The sequence below is a fragment of the Gopherus evgoodei genome, chromosome 5 (genome assembly GCF_007399415.2).
Source record: "Gopherus evgoodei ecotype Sinaloan lineage chromosome 5, rGopEvg1_v1.p, whole genome shotgun sequence".
NCBI lineage: Eukaryota > Metazoa > Chordata > Testudines > Testudinidae > Gopherus > Gopherus evgoodei.
In genome coordinates this window covers 89334010-89354320 of record NC_044326.1, presented here as the reverse complement: position 1 = coordinate 89354320, position 20311 = coordinate 89334010, and the positions used below count along the sequence as shown (strand labels likewise).

The 20311-nt window shown below is 44.2% G+C and overlaps 1 protein-coding gene across 1 annotated transcript in view; it reads left to right on the top strand.

Annotated features, from left to right (window-relative positions):
• Positions 1–20311, top strand: part of SMARCA5 (SWI/SNF related, matrix associated, actin dependent regulator of chromatin, subfamily a, member 5) — a 50222-nt gene that overhangs the window by 26170 nt on the left and 3741 nt on the right. Inside the window, exons 12-21 of the mRNA XM_030563692.1 lie at positions 9534–9655; positions 9738–9890; positions 11047–11179; positions 12194–12342; positions 12565–12684; positions 12901–13011; positions 14091–14204; positions 14434–14556; positions 17031–17163; positions 20054–20172. Coding sequence (XP_030419552.1) covers positions 9534–9655; positions 9738–9890; positions 11047–11179; positions 12194–12342; positions 12565–12684; positions 12901–13011; positions 14091–14204; positions 14434–14556; positions 17031–17163; positions 20054–20172 — 1277 coding nt within the window. The remainder of the gene's footprint in view (positions 1–9533; positions 9656–9737; positions 9891–11046; positions 11180–12193; positions 12343–12564; positions 12685–12900; positions 13012–14090; positions 14205–14433; positions 14557–17030; positions 17164–20053; positions 20173–20311) is intronic.

Sequence of the window (20311 nt, the reverse complement as noted above, 5' to 3'; positions counted from 1 at the left end):
AAGGGATCAGAGACATCTACTTCCTATGAGCAGGCGGCCCAGGCCATCACAGAGGTTGCCACTGCAACAACACTGATTGCGACCCAGACTTCCGTTGCCACAATGAGTGTCAGCCCACAGGGCCCAGATATCGAACAGGAGGAGGCCAGAGAGTTTAAGATGACCCTATGCCACCCCTAGTGTCTCATGATGAGGTAATGGCAGGGGCCTCCGCTTCTGGACCTCCACCAATAGACCATAGGGCACACCAGGACCTCCTGCACAGGATCGCCCGCAACATGGGGTTGCAGGCGGAGGAGGTTATTGAATCTGAGGACCCTACGGTTGATATCCTAACACTGGAGGGCCCCTGACCCTGATTAAAACTGTACAGAGCACTGTAAAAACGCTCTGGCAGACCCCAGCATCCATTCTCTCCCCCCCCCCCCCCCGGCAAGAGGCGTCGAATGCAAGTACTTTATCCTGTCCAAGGGATATGAGTGCTTGTTTTCTCATCCGCAGCCATGTTCCCTGGAGGTCACTGCGGTTAATGAGAGAGACAAGGGCCGACTCCAAAGTCAAAGGAGTCAAAACGGTTAGAATTATTCAGTAGGAAGGCCTATTCAGCTAACTGGGGGCCTGCAGCTGAGGATAGCTAGTCAACAAGCTATCCTTAGCAGGCATAATTCAGAGCCTCATGCAGTACCTGACCACTACGGAGTGGAGTTGCCTGGCCCTTCTTGGCCACATGGCAGCCTGCACTTATGTGTCAGGCATGCCAGATACAGGCCACTCCAAGCATGGCTCACTTCTGCATATCACCTGTGGTGTGACAGGCTGGACTCAATACTTACATTGTCACAAGTACTCCAGTCCCACCAATGGTGGCTCGACCTCCATACAGCGTGTGAGGGAGTTCCTTTCAACAGCCCACCTTGACCCTAATAACGGACACATCATCGTTGGGTTGGGGAACACACCCGGGCGACTGCCAGACGCAGGGGCTGTGGTTGCAAAACGAGCGCTCTCCACATCAGTATGAGGGAACTCAGAGCAGTGCGATTGGCATGCCAAGCGTTCCAGTTCATACTGCAAGGCCAGTGTGTGGCAGTGATGACAGATAACACCACTGCCATGTTTTACATAAACAAGTAGAGGGGGAATGTGTTCCTCTCCCCTATGTCAAGAAGCCCTTCATCTTTGGGAGTTCTGCGTAGCCCACTCCATGCACCTTGAGGTGTCCTATCTGCCAGGAGTGCAGAACGAACTAGCGCACCACCTCAGGTAATCCTCTTTGCTCCAGTGTGGCCCCATCAGCACTGGTACACTATGCTTTTGGAGCCATCAGTGGATGATCCAATAGCTCTAACACTCTGCCCCGAACTAATCACACAAGACTATGGTCACTTTCACCACCCAGACCTTCAGTCCCTCCATCTCATGGTCTGAAAGCTCAAGTCCTGTCAGGAATGTCCTTCTCGGTAGCAGGAAACCATCCACCGTGGTCACCTATCTAGCCAAGTGGAAAAGGTTCCCGTGCTGGTGTGAGGAGCATCGTATATCTCCCTTACAGGCATTAGTTCCGTTCATCTTAGAGTACCTCCTACACCTGAAACAATAAGGCTTTGCACTGTCCTCTATTAAAGTACATCTTGCGGCCATCTCAGCCTTCTACCTGGGAGTGTCTGGCTGTTCCGTATTTGCCAATTCCATGGTGGGGCGTTTCTTGAAGGGGCTGGAAAAGTTATACCCACATGTTTGTCAGCCAGTACCTGTGTGGGACCTTAACCTGGTACCCTGGTATTCCTGGGTGTCTGGCTGGTGAGTCTTGCTCACGTGTTCAGGGTTTAGATGATTGCCATATTTGGGGTTGGGAAGAAATTTTCCTCCAGGACAGATTAGCAGAGGCGCTGGGGGATTTTTGCCTTCCTCTGCAGCGTGGGGCATGGGTCACTTGCTGGAGGATTCTCTGCATTTTGAAGTCTTTAAACCAGAAGTTGAGGACTTCATTAGCTCAGACATAGGTCAGGGATTTATTACAAGAGTGGGAGGGTGAGAATCTGTGGCCTGCATTGTGTAGGAGTTCAGACTAGAAGATCATTATGATCCCTTCTGACTTATCCAGGCTCATATTCATTCTCTTCCCCTCCTCCCCCCCCCCCCCCCTTAGCGATTAGCCACTTACTCTTTGCTCTGTCTTGGAAGGTGGCCTTACTGGTTGCTATCACATCAGCTAGGAGGGTCTATGAGCTGAAGGCACTACCTTCTGATCTATCTTACACGGTCTTCAAGGTGCAACTCAGGCCTCACCCAGCTTTCTTCTTTGAGTGCTGTCCCTGTGGGTGCTCCACTCTAGGTGACAGTGCGTCCCGGTGCTGTTGATCGGAGATTTTCAGTAGCAGTGCCTGGTTGTGGTGCACGCACCCAGATGGTATCTCCTGTCTAGTTGGAATCTTCCTGAGTGCGTGCGTGCGCCCCACACCCTCCTCAGTTCCTTCTCAACCGTCCTCGGCTGAAGACAGGACTCGGGGCAGTGCTACTTTCTTTTCCCTGATCTCTGTAGGAAACAGTAACAAAGAACATAGAAATAATTATTAATTACTTCCCAGTTGTTTCCCTTCCTTTAGTATAGTTACATAGTTAGTTACTTTGTTCAAAAAAAACCCTCAGGCTTGTCTCCCATTGAGACTCTCTTCTCTAACTCATAATGCCAGGACCTTCAGGTTTCAAAAGATGCATCTCCTGTTAGGACTCCATGCCACGCTCAGATGGCCACTCGCATTGTGTGAAGTGCCTCGCAGACACCCACATCCCTGCGAAGTGCCTCCATTGTGCGAGCCTCAAGTCAAGAGCTCGTCGTGACAGGGATCTGCGCCTCAAGATCATCATGATGGAAAAATCCCTGCAGCCGCTGTTGGGGACGGGAAAGGTAGAACCCGCTCCCACACGCTCCCCAGCCAGATTGGAACCAGTGGGGAGCGTTGCTTCACCCTCCCTGGAGTGGAGGCAAGAAGCTCAGCAGTCTCACAAACGAGACGCTAACAAGGGTAGGGGGTCTCCGGTGAGATCCCTACCCCCTGTGCTGACAGCCCGAAAGACAGCTGTTTCAGCCTCTCCTAATGCCTCAGGAACCGCTCTGACAGAGCTTAGAGGCAGGGACCAGACCTCCCGCACGGGGAAAGCACCTACTGACTCGGTCCCCTCAGCGCCGCAAACGATTGTGGCGCCGACACCTCACTCCTCTTCGGCACCGAGGAAGGCTACAGCACCGGCACCACGTTTCTCCTCGGCACCGGCTGCGGTGCCAGCAGCACGTTTGGCTCCGACACCCAGAACGGCCGCGGCACTTACAGCCTGGTCAAGTTCAGCGCTAAAAGTGGCTGCGGTGCCGACAGCGCGCTCTGCCTCAGCGACGAAAATAACTGCGGTGCCGACAGCGCGATCAGCCTCGGCACCACGAAGAGCGTTGGCACCCAGCCACTCTTCTGCCCACGCACCAGCAGCAGACCCCCTGCAGGGCACCTCTAGGCTCAACACAGCAGGACACTCTCTGCCACTCTCTCCTACTAAAGAACCAGAGCAGAGAGCAGGCTTAGATCAGCCTAGAGAGCAGGAGCAACAGCTTCTCACTCAGTGACCTTCTAGTGCCACCTGAGCCTCACTCTCCGCTCCTAGACACAGAGGACTCCTTTCTTGACCTGCCATTTTCTCCACCTGAACTGGCTTTCACCGACGGTGACCTTGAGCTACAGCAGCAAGCGGAGTTCTCCCTTCCTGCTTCTCCTCCACAGGCACCTTTACCATCTTAGGTTAAGGCTCAAGCCCAGCAGCCTCAGTTTTCCTACATTGCTCCCCCGTGGGCGATGCCTGGGTTCTCCTACCCCATGCCTTGGCCTCAGTGGTACCCGTGGCAGAATCCTCCTACCAATCATCTTCCTTCGGTGCCTCAATCTCCTGCTCCATCCACTTCCAGGGTGCCCGAGCCCCCTCCAGAGTCTGGGAGCTATGCACCATATCCTGACTCGCCTAACCCTAACTCTCCATTAGCCTCAGATGAAGCCATCCTCCCTCCACCTCCACAGTCCGTGGACGACTGCAAACAATTTCAAGAACTTTTCAGGAGAGTTGCAATCAGTCAGGATAGCCCCTTAGAAGAGGTTCAGGAGAATCAGCACAAACTCCTCAAAATTCTTCAACCATCTGCGCCCTCGAAAATCGCGCTCCCTATAAATGAAGCACTCATGGAGCCAGCTGACACCCTCTGGCAAACCCCAGCTTCTCTAGTACCAACTTGTAAGAAGATTGAACGTAAATACTACGTTCCTGCAAAGGACGCAGACTTCCTATTTTCTCATCCACCACTGAACTCTCTTGTCATTGATGCAGTTACACAGCGAACTAGAGAGTCACAATATCGACCAACCCCACAAGACAAAGACCTTAGACGCCTTGATGTCCTGGGCCACAAGGTTTATACATCCTCTACACTACAGTTCAGGATTGCAAACTATTCTGTTCTCCTCGCCAGCTATGATTTTGATAATTATGATAAGCTTCTCAAATTTGCCTCATACATCCCAGAGGACAGAAGAGCAGACTTCAAATCAATCCTGTCTGAGGGACAACTGATCTCCAGAATGGCCCTATAAGCGTCCTTAGACACAGCGGACACAGCAGCCCGTACCACTGCAACTGCTGTGGTTATGCGCAGATTCTCATGGCTCTCTGCGTCAGGCATTCCTAAAGAGCTCCAGACCAAAGTGGAGGACCTCCCCTTTGATAAGGACAAACTCTTTTCGAAAAAAACTGATGAACTACTCCACACCATGAAAGATTCGAGAGCGACACTGCGCACCCTGGGCATTCACCCATCACTTCCCAGGAGACAACGATACCAACCATACCAAAGACAACGCACACATCAGTACTATCGTCCTCAATCCAGACCATATGACGCAACTAGGAATCGTACTAGACCTCCCAAACGCAGACAAAATCAAAATCAAGCCACCACCTTCCGTCCACCAGGCAATAAACAACAGTTTTGAAGCTTTGGTCGAGGGTCTGCACGACCATCCCTTGATTCCACCACTTACCTGTCCATTTGGCCACTGCCTCCAGTATTTCCAGCGTGCTTGGCAGCGGATTACACAGGACCGTTGGGTCCTTGAAATAGTTCGGACCGGTTACTCCATCCCGTTCATACCCAACCCTTTCCCCTTCCCTGTCCCTCTTCAGGGACCCCTCTCACAAACAGTTACTTCGCACAGAAGTGGCACACCTTCTGCAACTAGGTGCAGTGGAACCTGTGCCACCGCAACATCAAGGGATAGGGTTCTACTCCCATTACTTTCTAACGCAGAAGAAAACCGGGGGATGGAGGCCTATACTAGACCTACGCCGACTGAACAAATTTGTGAGGACACAAAGATTCAAGATGGTCACATTGGGCACAATAATATCTGCATTGGATCAAGGGGACTGGTTCACAGCCCTCGACCTACAAGATGCTTACTTCCATATATCAGTACATCCAGCTCACAGACGCTTCCTACGATTCACAATCGGTCAGGATCACTTCCAATACAGAGTCCTCCCTTTCGGATTCTCCACAGCTCCAAGGGTTTTTTCCAAGACCCTAGCCGTGGTTGTGGCTCACCTCCGCAAACACGGGGTCACACTTTTCCCCTACCTGGACGATTGCCTCATCGGGGCGACTCCTATGGTGAGACACTTCAAGCCACGTGCTTCGCCATCTTCATTTTTCACAACCTAGGCTTCCAAATAAACATTCAAAAATCTACTCTGATACCTACGCAACAGATCGAATTCATTGGAGCTCATCTCGACTCAGCCCAGAGCAGGGCCTCGCTCCCATACAACAGATTCCTCGCTATCACGCAGCTCATACGTATGCTCTCTATTCGTCCCAGGATGCAAGCAAGAATCTGCCTACAGCTCCTTGGTCACATGGCAGCTATCACCTTCGTGGTTCAACACGCCAGGCTACATATGCGATGCTTCCAGGGCTGGCTCAACTCCAGTTTCAAGCCCAGCAGACATCCGTTAGGGATGCCGCTAACTCCTCCACCTCATGTTATAGCTTCCCTACAATGGTGGACAAGTCCAGAAAACCTCTGCACAGGGTTTTCCTTCCAGCAACGATCCCCAACGCTCATGCTCAGCATGGACACTTCCCTGATTGGTTGGGGAGCGCATCTAGGGGAACTCAGGGCACAAGGTCGGTGGTCTGCATCAGAGACACATCTACACACAAATCTCTTAGAGCTCAGAGCAGTGAGGAGAGCATGCCTTCACTTTCTTCCCCTCATAAAGAACAAATACCTGCGAGTCTTAACAGACAACATAGCATGTATGTATTACATAAACAGACAAAGGGGAGCACGATCACCTTCCCTCTGCATGGAAGCCATTCGACTATGGAATTGGTGCATACGACATCAAATACAGATCATCGCTTCCTATCTACCAGGCAGTCACAACACGACTGCCGACGCACTCAGCAGACACTTCTCGATGGAACACGAATGGGAACTGCACCCCGCAGTATTCCAACAGCTCTTCTCCCACTGGGGCACGCTGTCCATAGATCTCTTTGCCACGACTCGAAACTGGAAATGCCCTCTGTTTTGCTTCAGGGAGGGACTCGGGATTGCGTCCTTAAGGGATGCATTCCTCATCCCATGGAACAACTGCCTCCTGTACGCCTTCCCACCTATCCCTCTACTACACAGGGTTTTTCGGAAGATCGTGGACAACAAGGCCCAGGTCATCCTTATTGCCCCAGCTTGGCCAAGACAGACGTGGTACCCATACCTTCTGCGCATGTCCTCTCGTCACCCATGGGCTCTCCCCAACAGACCAGACCTCCTTTACCAGGACAACAGACAAGTCCTTCACCCTCAGCTCCAAAAGCTCCACCTCACAGCCTGGTTCCTTCATGGTTCCAAACCCATGAACTAGCCTGTTCTGAGCAGGTCCAGCATGTCCTCTTGCACAGTAGGAGAGACTCAACTCGTAAAACCTACCTTCAGAAGTGGAGATGTTTCGCTTTTTGGTGCTCGCATAACCATTTAGCACCCAATAATGTGACCCTCCCTAACATTCTAGACTACCTCCTGAAACTAAAACTAGATGGACTCTCGATCAGCTCCATCAAAGTGCACCTGGTGGCGCTTACCACCTTCCATGACCTATTGGATGGGTACTCACTCTTTACACACCCCACCATTAAACGCTTTCTCGCTGGCCTGCAGAATCTTTACCCTGAGATTCATCCAACAGTGGCTACATGGAATCTTCACCTCGTACTTCATGCCCTCATGAAACCTCCATTTGAGCCGTTGGCTACCTCTTCTCACCTCCATATGTCCATGAAGGTGGCTTTCCTAGTTGCCATAACATCAGCGAGGAGAGTGGGTGAAATGAGTGCCCTCATGGCCCATCCTCCCTACACAATCTTCTCCAAAGATAAAGTCACTTTGAGACCACATCCTAAATTTCTTCCTAAGGTGGTGTCAACCTTCCACCTCAACCAACCTATATACTTACCTACTTTCTATCCCAAACCTCACAAAACTCCACAGGAAGCAACCCTGCATACTCTCGATGTGAGGAGAGCAATTGCCTTTTATTTAGAACGAACTAAACCATTTCGCAAGTCTCCACGACTCTTCGTTTTCATTGCCGAAAGATCAAGGAGCATGGCTATCTCTAAACGTCTATCCAAGTGGATCTCTGACTGCATCAGATCCTGTTACCGTGCGAAGAATCTTCAACCGCCCAATAACATTAGAACTTATTCCACTAGAGCCATGTTGGCATCCATTGCCTTCTTACACAACATTCCCATTCCTGATATCTGCAAGGTGGCTACATGGTCATCTGAACACACGTTTGCAAAACACTAAGCTCTCCCGCAAGACACCTCGGCAGACGCAATAGTAGGCCATACAGTACTATCTTTAGTACTCCCTGCCGCGTCTCCAAAGTCCCACCAGCCTTAGTGGGTACTGCTACACATTCACCTAGAGTGGAGCACCCACAGGGACAGCACTCGAAGAAGAAGAGAAAGTTACTCACCTTGCAATAACTGAAGTTCTTCGAGATGTGTCCCCCTGTGGGTGCTCCACTCCCCGCCCTCCTCCCCTCTACTTTGGAGTACTAGTATGATGCTCCACGGTAGAGAAGGAACTGAGGAGGGTGTGGGGCGCACGCACTCAGGAAGATTCCAGCTAGACAGGAGATACCATCTGGGTGCATGCACCCCAACCAGGCACTGCTACCAAAAATCTCTGATCAACAGCGCTGGGACACACTGTCATTTAGAGTGGAGCACCCTCAGGGACACACATCTCGAAGAACTTCATTTACTGCAAGGTGAGTAACTTTCCTTTCTTCCCAAGGTGGTGTCTCATTTTCATACCACCCAAGATATCTTCCTGCCCGCCTTTTATCCCAAGCCTCACATCAGTGCCTGGGAACAATGGCTTCATTCACTGGGCGTTCAGAGGCCATTGGCATTCTATATCAAGTGCACTAAGCCGTTCAGAAAATTGAACCAACTATTCATGGCAGTTGCAAACCGGATGAAAGGACTCCCGATCTCTTTTCAGTGTATTTTGTCTCGGATCTCAGACTGTATCCACACATGCTATGAACTGGCTGAGGCCCCAGCTCTGCCTATTAGGCACACTCCACAAGAGCTCAAGCTTCTTCAGAGGCATTTCTGACCCAAGTCCTGGTACAGGAGATCTGCAGAGCAGCTACTTAGTCATCGGTGCCTGCGTTCACCTCTCAGTACGCTATCATCCATCATGCCAGAGACGATGCAGCCTTCGGCAGAGTGGTGCTCAAATGAGGGTTCCTTGACTTTGACCCCACCTTCAGGGGTAGAGTAGAGCTTGGGAATCACCCGACTAGAATTGACGTGAACAAGCACTTGAAGAAAGAACAGTTACTCACCTTCTTGTAACTTCTTCAAGATGCGTTGTTCATGTCCATTCCAATATCCACCCTCCTTCCTCCTCTGTCAGAGTAGCCGGCAAGAAGGAACTGAAGGGGGGTTGGGTTGGCAGGATCATATATTGAGTGCCATAAAGACACCACTCCTGGGGTCTCCATGGCCAACCCAACAGATGGTGGTAAGGGAAAACTTGCCAATGATCGTGCATGTGACGCGCACACACCTGATTGGAATGGATGTGAGCAATGGACGTCTCGTAGAACAACAGTTACAAGAAGATAACTGTTTGTTTGTTTTTTAGAACTTTAAGTGTCAGTTTTTAATACCTTTTCTTAATCTAGATTAGATTTTTAAAAATTACATTCTTAGTCATATTTTTCAGGCGTCAGTTTGTTTCTCAAATTTTGAAAGAAATGTATTCTAACTAGATGCCCATATTGATTTTTTTACCAGTCATCATCTTGTTCTTACAATCGTATGTTTTAAGAGTAAACCCCTTCCCCCCAAACTATTTATATAAAATTTAGCTATTTATTTGTTGAACAATTTTACTTTTTACCCCTAATAGGCTCACGGGTACTAATCTTTAGTCAGATGACAAGAGTACTAGACATCTTGGAAGATTACTGTATGTGGCGAAATTATGAGTATTGTAGATTAGATGGACAAACACCTCATGATGAGAGACAAGTGAGTGTTAAGAATAAAAATAAAATTAAATAAAGTTGTGTTTTCAAAATATACAGTTGCATTGACTACTTTATTTCTGCAGGATTCTATTAATGCATATAATGAACCTGACAGCTCCAAGTTTGTGTTTATGTTGAGCACGCGTGCCGGTGGTCTTGGAATCAATCTGGCTACTGCTGATGTTGTAATTCTTTACGATTCAGACTGGAATCCACAAGTAGATCTTCAAGCTATGGTAAGAATTCCAAGACAGAAATATCATTGTATATACACTAGTTTTTCTTACAGAACTACCATACAAATGTATATATGTGCATTTCATAGTGCCCAGGGTTTGGGTCTATATATACTTTGGTCCACTTTAATTCAATAGTGCAGTCTTTTTTTTTAAATTAAGACTGATTTCTATGCTCCAAGAGTAGTTGACCTTAAAAAGGACATAGCAGTTAGGTTAAATTTGGCCTAAAATTTAAAGCCTTAATCTGTCATTTTAAGAAATTGGAGTAATCACTTCACTATCATCTCTTGAGTTGAATCAGCTTTTCTGTTACTAACTTGCATTATAAGGGTGCACATGCTTAATCCTTACATCCAAAAATGTTGCATCTCAGTCTTTGATCTTATGGAGAGAACAATGTATTAACTTACACATTACAAAACAAGAGAGCTCATATTTTTAAAACTTTCATATTAAAGGTATAAATTATAAAATATGTACAAACCAGATCTGTGTGCACATTAGCATGTTGAAAATCTGAGGATTTCAGCCAGACTGCAGATATTTTCTGATATGCTTAATAAAGGTTGTTCAAAAGAATGACACAAAGACATAACAAGAACCAACAGATGGAAGTTAAACCCAGACAAATTCCAGTTGAAAATGAGACAGTTTTTTAACAGTGATGGTTCAAAAGATGACACTGTCTTCAAAATAAGACTTGAAAGCAAAGTCTCTCTGGAAGATGCTTTAGTCGAACACAAGTTATTAAACTCAATATAGGGATAAATGAGTGAAATTTTCTGAGATAATATACACATCAGACTAGATGATCTGTTCTGATTGTTTTATCTGTGAAATATCTGTTAAAATATGTACCATGTCTTTTAGACAGGAATCTTAAGCAAAGTGTACTGTTCTCTGTGCAAGAGACCTCATTAACTAAGCTTAGTGCCAATAAAAACTTTTTTGAGCGGCCATGTCAACTGGATTTATGAAAGGATTTTAATCTGAAATGTATAGGTTTTTTTAATTTCACAAACTAGTATGGCGATAGCTACACTCTTAAAAACTGATTTAAATTCAAGCAATAATTGTATGTATCTATATTTCAATACAAACACTTTACCGTGCTGTGCTAAATGATGTGAGTATTTCACAATTTTCTGCACAGGACCGAGCACACAGAATTGGCCAGACAAAAACTGTTAGAGTGTTCAGATTTATCACAGACAACACTGTGGAGGAAAGAATAGTGGAAAGAGCAGAAATGAAACTTCGTTTGGATTCCATAGTCATTCAACAAGGCAAGTGTATTGAGACAGCTTTTCTACCTTTGTACTTTGCTATTTCTCTCCTTTGCCACTCCCTTTTTTTTCACATGAAATTCTGGGTAAAATTTTGACCTCATTGAAGTCAGTTGGAGTTTTGCTATTAACTTCAGTGGGGCCAGGATGTCATATTTTGTTCTTAGGATGGAAGGGAATGATGATTTTCTTAAGTTTGTTTTTTCTTGTGTGGCAGTCTTTCAGCATAACACCTGTTACTGCAATATGGAATGATTAAGGGATCCCAGATGGCTAAGAATGAGTATACTTAAACAGAAATGTAAACAGTGAAAACGCTTTAAAGAGGGAAGTGTAATAATAAAGTTTCACTTCTGTGTCTAGTTTTAGAGTAATGGAATAAAAGAGTAAGGATGATGTAACTCCATACATTAGCCTAACTCAGGGGTTTTCAGACTTCCTTGCACCACAACCCCTTCTGACAACAAAAATTACTTCATGACCCCTAGGACGGGGGGACCAAAGCATGAGCTTGCCCAAGCCCCACTGTCCTGGGTGTGAGGGCCAAACCCTGAGCTTCACCGTTCTCGGCAGCGGGGCCAAAGCTGAAGCTCAAGGGCTAGCTTTTTCGTTAGTCTAACTTGAAATCAATTATTTTTTAAAAGTACCATAGCTATTGCTGTCATGTTCACAGGGAGATGTGGACTTGAAATTGTGAAAATGCTGGCCAGGAATGAAAGGCTACATGGAAGACTTAAAATCCAGAGTGTTTTTGGATGGATATCATTAATTTGTATTACTAAGCAAGGACTGGTTCTTGCTTAACTATCTAGATTTCTGTCAGGAAAACAAAAACAAAAAAACTTTTAAATGTTGAAAATAGTTCTTGTGACTGACTTATGAATGGCCTGTGACAAACATAATAAACAAAGAGGGAAAGGAAGTGTTCTTTCTGTTCCTGACACATCCAAGTGATTGGCCTAAAATCACTAAACTCTGCAATAAGGTATTGTCCTCCAATATTTTTATCTTCAGGAAGACTGGTGGATCAAAATCTGAATAAAATAGGAAAAGATGAAATGCTGCAGATGATTCGACATGGAGCTACACATGTGTTTGCTTCAAAGGAGAGTGAGATTACTGATGATGATATTGATGGTATTTTGGAAAGAGGTGCAAAGAAGGTGAGGTGCAAATTAAAGAAACCTGAGATGTTATTACTATGGATAATTTGAATAACATTACAAATGCAATTAAAAAATTTCAGACTGAAATTTACATGGTAGATCAGGAGTGTGTTTTTGGGCATTAAGATTTGTACTAGTAAGTCATTTTTGGAGTGTGTGATCATGAATAAGGAGGAGCCGTTTTTTGAAAAGTATTACTCATTGATAACTTCTTTCCAGACTGCAGAAATGAATGAGAAACTCTCAAAGATGGGCGAAAGTTCACTTAGAAATTTTACAATGGATACAGAGTCCAGTGTATACAACTTTGAAGGGGAAGATTATAGAGAGAAACAAAAGGTAATATCTGGATTTGTTTTGGAAGAATTCACTGGTAGTATTTGTATACGCTTATTGCGTGTTACTGGTTTGGTGAACGTGTGATACATAATACGAGGGTTCCTTTGCTTGTTAAATTTGTGGTACTTTCATTCTAGTTTTGTGTAAAATGTAAACTTTGTATAAAATACCTTATAGAACTTGAGGTCCTTTTAATTTATTTCTTTAATCTTATAGATGGCATTCACAGAGTGGATTGAGCCACCTAAACGAGAAAGAAAAGCCAACTATGCTGTTGATGCTTACTTCAGGGAAGCTCTTCGTGTCAGTGAACCGAAAGCACCGAAAGTGAGTTTGACTTACTTTAAACCAGAAAGTGAATGAAATGTACAAAAGACAGACTTATCTTAACGTGCTTCCAACTATAAATCAATTTGTACACTTCTGTAAATTTCCCTCAGTGGAAAATTTTTGTAAAATAAATGAATGGTGTGTATATAAAGTCATTTTAAAAATGCAAACTGGAGTGTTCAAAGGACTCTGAACACAGGGCTCATGGAGGGAGAGGAAGATTAAAAGGAGAATATCTTTCAGTCAGGTGGTGGAAGATAAGGACAAGAGAGGGTGAGAAGTCTAGAATTAGATTCTAAATAACTAAGTAGATTTATCTTAAATAAATTTTTTCTCAAGCAATTATTTGGCCTTCCCAGTGGTCCCACTTGAAATGTTTTATTATTCACCTGGTTTCTAATTTCTTAAAAAACAACCCAAATTACATTTGATGTGCAGTGTTATCCTTTTTTCCACAATATGAACAGCAACTTTCCTCATACAGTATTCTGAAGTAGTGTTTTGCTGTGACGGTGTGATGCTCCTAACTGCACAAGAGCATGAGTACCAAATTGTTAAAAACCATGTCACAAACCCCAAATTGTTGATTGTTAAAACTTAGATTTCACCCACCAACTTCAGAGTCTTAAAGCACTTTAACAGCCATAAAAGGGAGTCACAAAGTCTGTCATCCCACACAGGTGAGCATGTCTCTGTGATATATGGCCTCTTACACCAAAATTCACAGCAATATTTAAATTACTCCTAATCCCTAAGGACCAGTCACTTACCCCAGGTCGATTATGCTTTAGGTCTCTCATCAAATACAACACTTGTAGCCAATCCTATAGTAAACCATATGAAGACTTACTAAATATGAAAAAGAAATTAGCGTTATTTACAAGGTTAAAGCAAACAAAGTGAGTTAGTCTTACCTTTCAAAAGATAATAGAGGCTTCTATAATCAGCAAGCTATGTTCTTTAGGGTTAGTCTAGGTTAAGCAGCTGGGGTTTCTGAATGAATTTAACTATAAGCAAAAGATACTAAACTTTGAAAGTGAATTAAATGTAAAGTATATCTTTTTGGTTTTCTTTAGGCTCCACGGCCTCCAAAACAGCCTAATGTTCAAGATTTCCAGTTCTTTCCTCCACGTTTGTTTGAACTACTAGAAAAAGAGATTCTGTATTACAGAAAAACTATTGGGTACAAGGTATTAAAACTGATCTTACACAGCATGTTCTCTTCTGTCTTGAGAAACTTTAATTATGCAATTAAAAATATTTTAATGATGGTGACACTGTGTGCGCTGTTTTATCACTCATAATTAAGATGGAGTACTGTCTTTTTGCATGCTGAAAAAATATTTAGCCCTTATCTGGAGAGTTCTGGTTAACTTCTGTGAAACTGAAATGTAAAAGCTGATGAAATTTCTCTCTCAGGTACCTCGTAATCCAGACTTGCCAAATGCAGCCCAAGCACAAAAGGAAGAACAGCTTAAAATTGATGAAGCTGATCCCCTTAATGATGAAGAGTTAGAAGAAAAGGAGAAACTACTAACACAGGTATGGTCATTCTCTTAAAATAATCTCCAGCTGTACCTTCATTTGCTTTATCTTATAGATTGATAATAATAGGAAAAGCCTATTGACTCTGTGGAATTAGACCACTGGTTCTCAAACTGCAATTGTGAATCTGGTTCTAGCATCTTTCTCTTCAACAGATATTCTGATACAGACCAGAATGACACTAGCTCCAAGGTGTCACAGGCCTTGTTGAGTTTCCCCTGCTGGACACTCACCATGCTACTGTTTTTTTTTTGTTTGTTTGTTTTTTATCCAAACACTGGATTCTGTGGGCATCTAAGCCTACTGAGTCTGAACAGCATCAGGGCTCTACCTCTTGTCTCTGGCTCTCCCTAGTATCCCTTCTCAGACTCTGCAGTCCAGCTGCCCTAGGCCAGAAGACCAATGCTGACCCCTACCCCCAGTCACCCCAGTAGCTTAAGCACATCCCTTCCCAGACTACCTCCAAGAACTTGGAGGTTTGCAAAGCTGCCTTAAACATGCCCGCAGCGTGTGCGCACACACACACTCGCACTCCCTTGCATAGGGGAAGCAGACTTACAAACACATGCAATAATCTTTCCTCCATTGTCCTCACCACTCTGAGTTGGTTTTAGGCCAGTTCATTGAGTACCCAGATCCTTCTCTCCTGCTAACCCTTCAAGCTCTCTCTCACCTGTTCAGGTCCAATAGTAAAATGGTTTGTCTAGCTCAGAGAACATGTGCCTTTTATCAGCAACTGTGAGCACCTCTTCCTTTGTTCTGTTCTGTTGGGGAATTTCTATTGCCCCAACTCCTCCCTGCAGACAACCTGGAATCACAAATTTCCTTCACTTGGTCAATCTCTTTAGCATGTCTGTTGGATTGCCTCAGTAAAGTCATTCCATGTTAACAACTTATTTGTTGTCCTGTAGCTGCTTTGTGACATGACATGGTTTGTGTGAGCAACAGCTGATTTTAATATGCACTAAGGGTTAGTTATATACTGAATTAATTAATCAGAATTCATCAGTTTTACATAGACAGATTTCCCAAACTATCACGAGGCAACAGGTGAAGAGGGGAAATTTGGTATAATAAACAAAGTTCTACTCTGAGAAGGAAATAAACTAGATACGGAATGGAGGATAAATAACTAAGCAGATATTAATTCAGCTTCTCTAATGTTCTGATACTAGTTTTTCAAGTAACACATCAAGCGAACTGTCTCTAAAATGATGTGGCTGGCTGAATGTTATTTTTTTAAAATAATATTCAAATGTAAATAAAAGTTAAGAGGTGGGGAAAAAATGCTTTAAACTCAAAACGACCAATTTGGTACTCAACAGGTTATCATCTGGTAGTTGTTGGGTAATATAGGAGAATTTTTTTTAATAAGCCAGTTTAGTTCCTAGTGGATAAGTATCCTCATCAAGGATGTTTACTACTGACACTTATTTAAGCATTCTTTGCTGTATAAGGGTGGGCAGAAGCCCACCAGTTCAAACCTAGAGCTAATCTTTCTGTTACAGCAAAAGCATTTGTGCATGGGAGAGATGTAGAGACTATTCTTGCAAAATGGACTGGGTCATGCTAGATGATTTTTTAACATGTATTTTGTGGTTCTGCTATCTGTGACCCATGGAGCTATTAAGAGTATCAGCTTCTGAGGAGGGAGCTTATTCCCTTCAAAGAATTTCCATGGATGCCTCTATAAGGAGAAAACCTTTGAAGGTTGAGGGGGTGGGGTGTTTGATTAATTAGGACCTTTAAATGGAAAAAGAAAAATGGATTTGAGACTGGAGAGAGAGGCAGTTGGGGATAATGTTTATAATTCTGAGATCCTCCTATGCAACAGTATTGGGGGGTGGGAAGTAACCTCTCTCCCACTCTGCTCAGGTGGAGAAAATGTTTTCACATCAGCATGAAACAAGCTGTACCAGTAAAGAACAGATTTTAATGCTGCTATGTTTTGTTGTTGTGCTAAGACAATGATTCACAACCAGTACATTTACTCCTGAGGTGTTCCCGGGGTACATCAACTCATCTAGATATTTGCCTAGTTTTACGACAGGAAAGCAAAGTCAGTACAAACTAAAATTTCATACAAACAATTACTTGTTATTCTGCTCTATATACTATAGACTGAAATGTAAATAGAATATTTATATTCCAATTGATTTATAATATGGTAAATAAAAAAAAGCAGTTTTTCAGTAGTAGCATGCTGTGACACTTGTGTATTTTTATTTCTGATTTTGTAAGCAAATAGTTTAAGTGAAGTGAAACATGGTGTACACAAGACCAGTCAGACTTCTGAAAGGGGTACAGTAGTCTGGAAAAGTTGAGAGCTATTGTGCTAAGGCACCTAGAGCCTTATATGTGTGTCTTTTTAGCATTTATATTGAAATTAATATCTTGATTTGTTTTTTAAATGAAGAAAACCCAACACAGTTAACTAAAAGATGTCTCTATTGCTGCTTATTGCTTTTCAGGGATTTACTAACTGGAATAAGAGAGATTTTAACCAGTTCATCAAAGCTAATGAAAAATGGGGCCGTGATGATATTGAAAATATAGCTCGTGAAGTTGAAGGAAAAACCCCAGAGGAAGTCATTGAGTATTCAGGTAATTTTCTCCTTGAATGATGTGAACATAAACTAACTTGTAATGGATGGTACCTGATGTATTTTGGCACTTTTCTAGTTTGAAGTGCCTGTAAACTTTTTTTTTTTTTTTTTTTGCTTTTGAGAAGTTTAGATAATGTCTCTAAGACGTGGTGAAATAATTGATATGATGTTGGAAAAGGACCTGGGTTATTTAGTCACGTATAGCCACTCAGTAGTTTAAAGCTGCACTGAGATTGAAATAAAGGAGAGTTGGGTACTTAGGCACTTTTGAAAATCACAATAGGCACTTGTCTGCATCTTTCGTTTAAATACTTTTATAAGTCTGGCCACCAGTCTCCAACAGTTTTAGACATCAGCCCTTCATCCTTCTTGCCTCAGCCCTAGCCTACCTCGTATTAGTAGCAGGGGGGTGTTGAGTTGCAACTCCTGGGCAGAGGCAGCTGTGCCCTGTGGGTGGGGGGAGAGTCCTGGTCTGATGTATATGAGGGAGTGTATAGCAATAGGACTTTTCTGCAGAGATTGCCCATAAGCTTCTATAGCCATAACTGGCCAGCAGTGCTGAGTAGGAGAGCATCTACTGACTCCCTGTCCCCCTCTGCCTAGTCCAGTTACTTGCTCAGAGTAGGTAAACTGGCTCCCTGGTTCCAAGTCCCACCTTTGCTTTCCTGTTAGACAAAATTTTTCCTTTGTTGTTGTGAATGTTCACTGTAATGAATGATGTGGGGGGGATTAAAGAGAAATGCTTTTTCTCTTAATTTGGAATGGGGGGGAGACTACCTGTTCAGATCTGTCCAATCAGGACAGCTCCTCATTCTGCTCTGATGAACCGCAGGCTTGTTGGAAGATGATCCAGTCCTAGAGTGGAGTGGATTGGATTGGCCTGCCCCTGTGGCACCTTCAGCTGCAATTCTCTTCTCTTCTCTCTCTGACCAACCCCCTCTTTAGTAATACTGGCTTTGGACATGGTGGGAGGTAGACTTGCGGATGAAGAGAGACCTCAGGCACAGAGCTGTCGCCCCACTTTGGGGAGATCGTCACCTTCTGGCAGACAATCAGGTTTGCCAGAGAGTCGTCCTATTTTGACACATCTGACAGGGTGTGCCAGAATGGAACTCTTGCTGTATTTAGGTTGCTGTATTTGGGTTATGACTTAAAGAAACTGGAGGGACAGGTGTGTCTTGTGTGCACAGAAAGCCCTCCATGTTCTATCACTTCCCCACTGTTGCCTCCGTATATAAGGCTTTTACATGGTATGCAAATGGGGGAAGGCATGGAAGTGCTGATGTTCCTGTTCATGACGGGGTAGGGAGGCCAGTCTAATACAGCCTAGATTACCTTTTAGTTTGTCCCACCTGTCATGTTTTCCTGGCTTTGGAGAAGAAGTGGGCTAAACAGTGGAGCTCCACAGCAATGCATTGCCTGTGGATCATCTGATGGACTCTGCATGGGGGAACCAGGGGTTCAGTCTGACCTGCTTCTCACTTCCCATCTAACAAGATTTTTAAACATTGATATACATGTTTGAAAGCTTCAGTTGGCAGGAGAATAGAGGCATGATAGATGTGGAGATCTGGGAGGAGAGCATACCAAGTAGTGGGGCTGTGGTTGGGAGCAAGTGTGGTGACCCAAACTGTATAGAGAGCTCTCAAAGGAGGGAACCTAGGGGGGTGGGAGTGAGGCGAGGCGAGGCAGGGACCAGAAGGAGAAGGGACTATTTGTGTAATCTTGACCAAGTAATGTTACAGCCCCCTTCTTAGGCAAATAGTCCCATTTTATATGTTTGTAAAGCACTTCAAAGTTTCTTTTGAGAAGTAATGAACCAGGTGTTTAAATATTTTATTTTAGTATGTCAGTGTATGGACAATGATAGTGATCGATATCCGATAGATAATTGGGTGCTAGATCTAGAGTTAATGGCCTTCTCCATTTTTCTGTCTCTCAAAATGGTATTTTATGTGGCTTAGGGCAGTGGTTCTTAAGCTTGGTACATAGACCTCTGGGGGTACTCTACTCAACTCATCTAGAGCAATGTTTCTCAACATGGGGTTGTAGTCCTCAGGAGGGGGTCACAAGATGGGATTAGCAGGGGGTTGCAAGTGCAGGGCCGGCATTAGGAGGTGGGTTTCAGCCCTGGGTGGCAGGGCTTCAGATAAGGCTCATATATCCTACTGAAATGTAAGTATAATATTTATATTCCAATTGTTTGTTTTATAATTGTATAGTAAAAATGAGAAAATAAGCAATTTTTCCAGTAATAGTGTGTTGAGACACTTTTTTGTATTTTTGTGTATTTTGTAAGCAAATAGTTTAAGTGAGGTGAATCTTGGGATACGGAAGACAAATCAGACTCCTAAAAGGGTACCTTGTCTGGAAAGAGTGAGAGCCACTGGCTTAGGGTATGTCTACACTGCAGTTAAACACCTGTGGTTGGCTCATGTCAGCTGACTTGGGCTGTTGAACTGTGGTGTAGAAGTTTAGGCTCAGGCACCCTCCCCTTGCAGGCTCCAGAGCCTGGTCTCTAGCCTGCTCCCAAATATATACACTGCTATTAAACAGCCCCAGAGCCTCTGTTGGCTGACATGGGCCAGCCATGGGTATTTATTTCAGTGTAGACATACACTTAAGGAAGTGGAAAAAGATGATTTTAAAGCAAAGTTTAGTTTCAGCAGATGAGGGTTCTTTATTCTGTAAAGTTTGAGGCTATATCAGCAGTAGTGCCATGGCTATCACTATTATGCAGGAGTAGGAATTAGTGTCATTCACTTGTAGCTTCCTTTAGTCAGACATTTTAACAAGTGTTTACCATATAAAGGTGTTTGAGTCATTTGTGTACACTTAAGATGTGTGAGAAGAGACTAACACGTGGTGGGTGTTTTTTACACTTGTAGCTGTGTTCTGGGAAAGATGCAATGAACTCCAGGACATAGAGAAGATCATGGCTCAGATTGAAAGAGGAGAAGCTAGAATTCAGAGGCGGATTAGTATAAAAAAAGCACTTGACACAAAGGTATTTGCTGTGATTTTTTTTCTCTTTTTATTGTCCTATATCTTTTGGGCTAAACATGATATAATTCTAGCTACCAATCTTTCTAGGGGTGAGATCTGCACTAGTCAGATGTTTGGAGCCCATGTATAAAAGGGTAGGG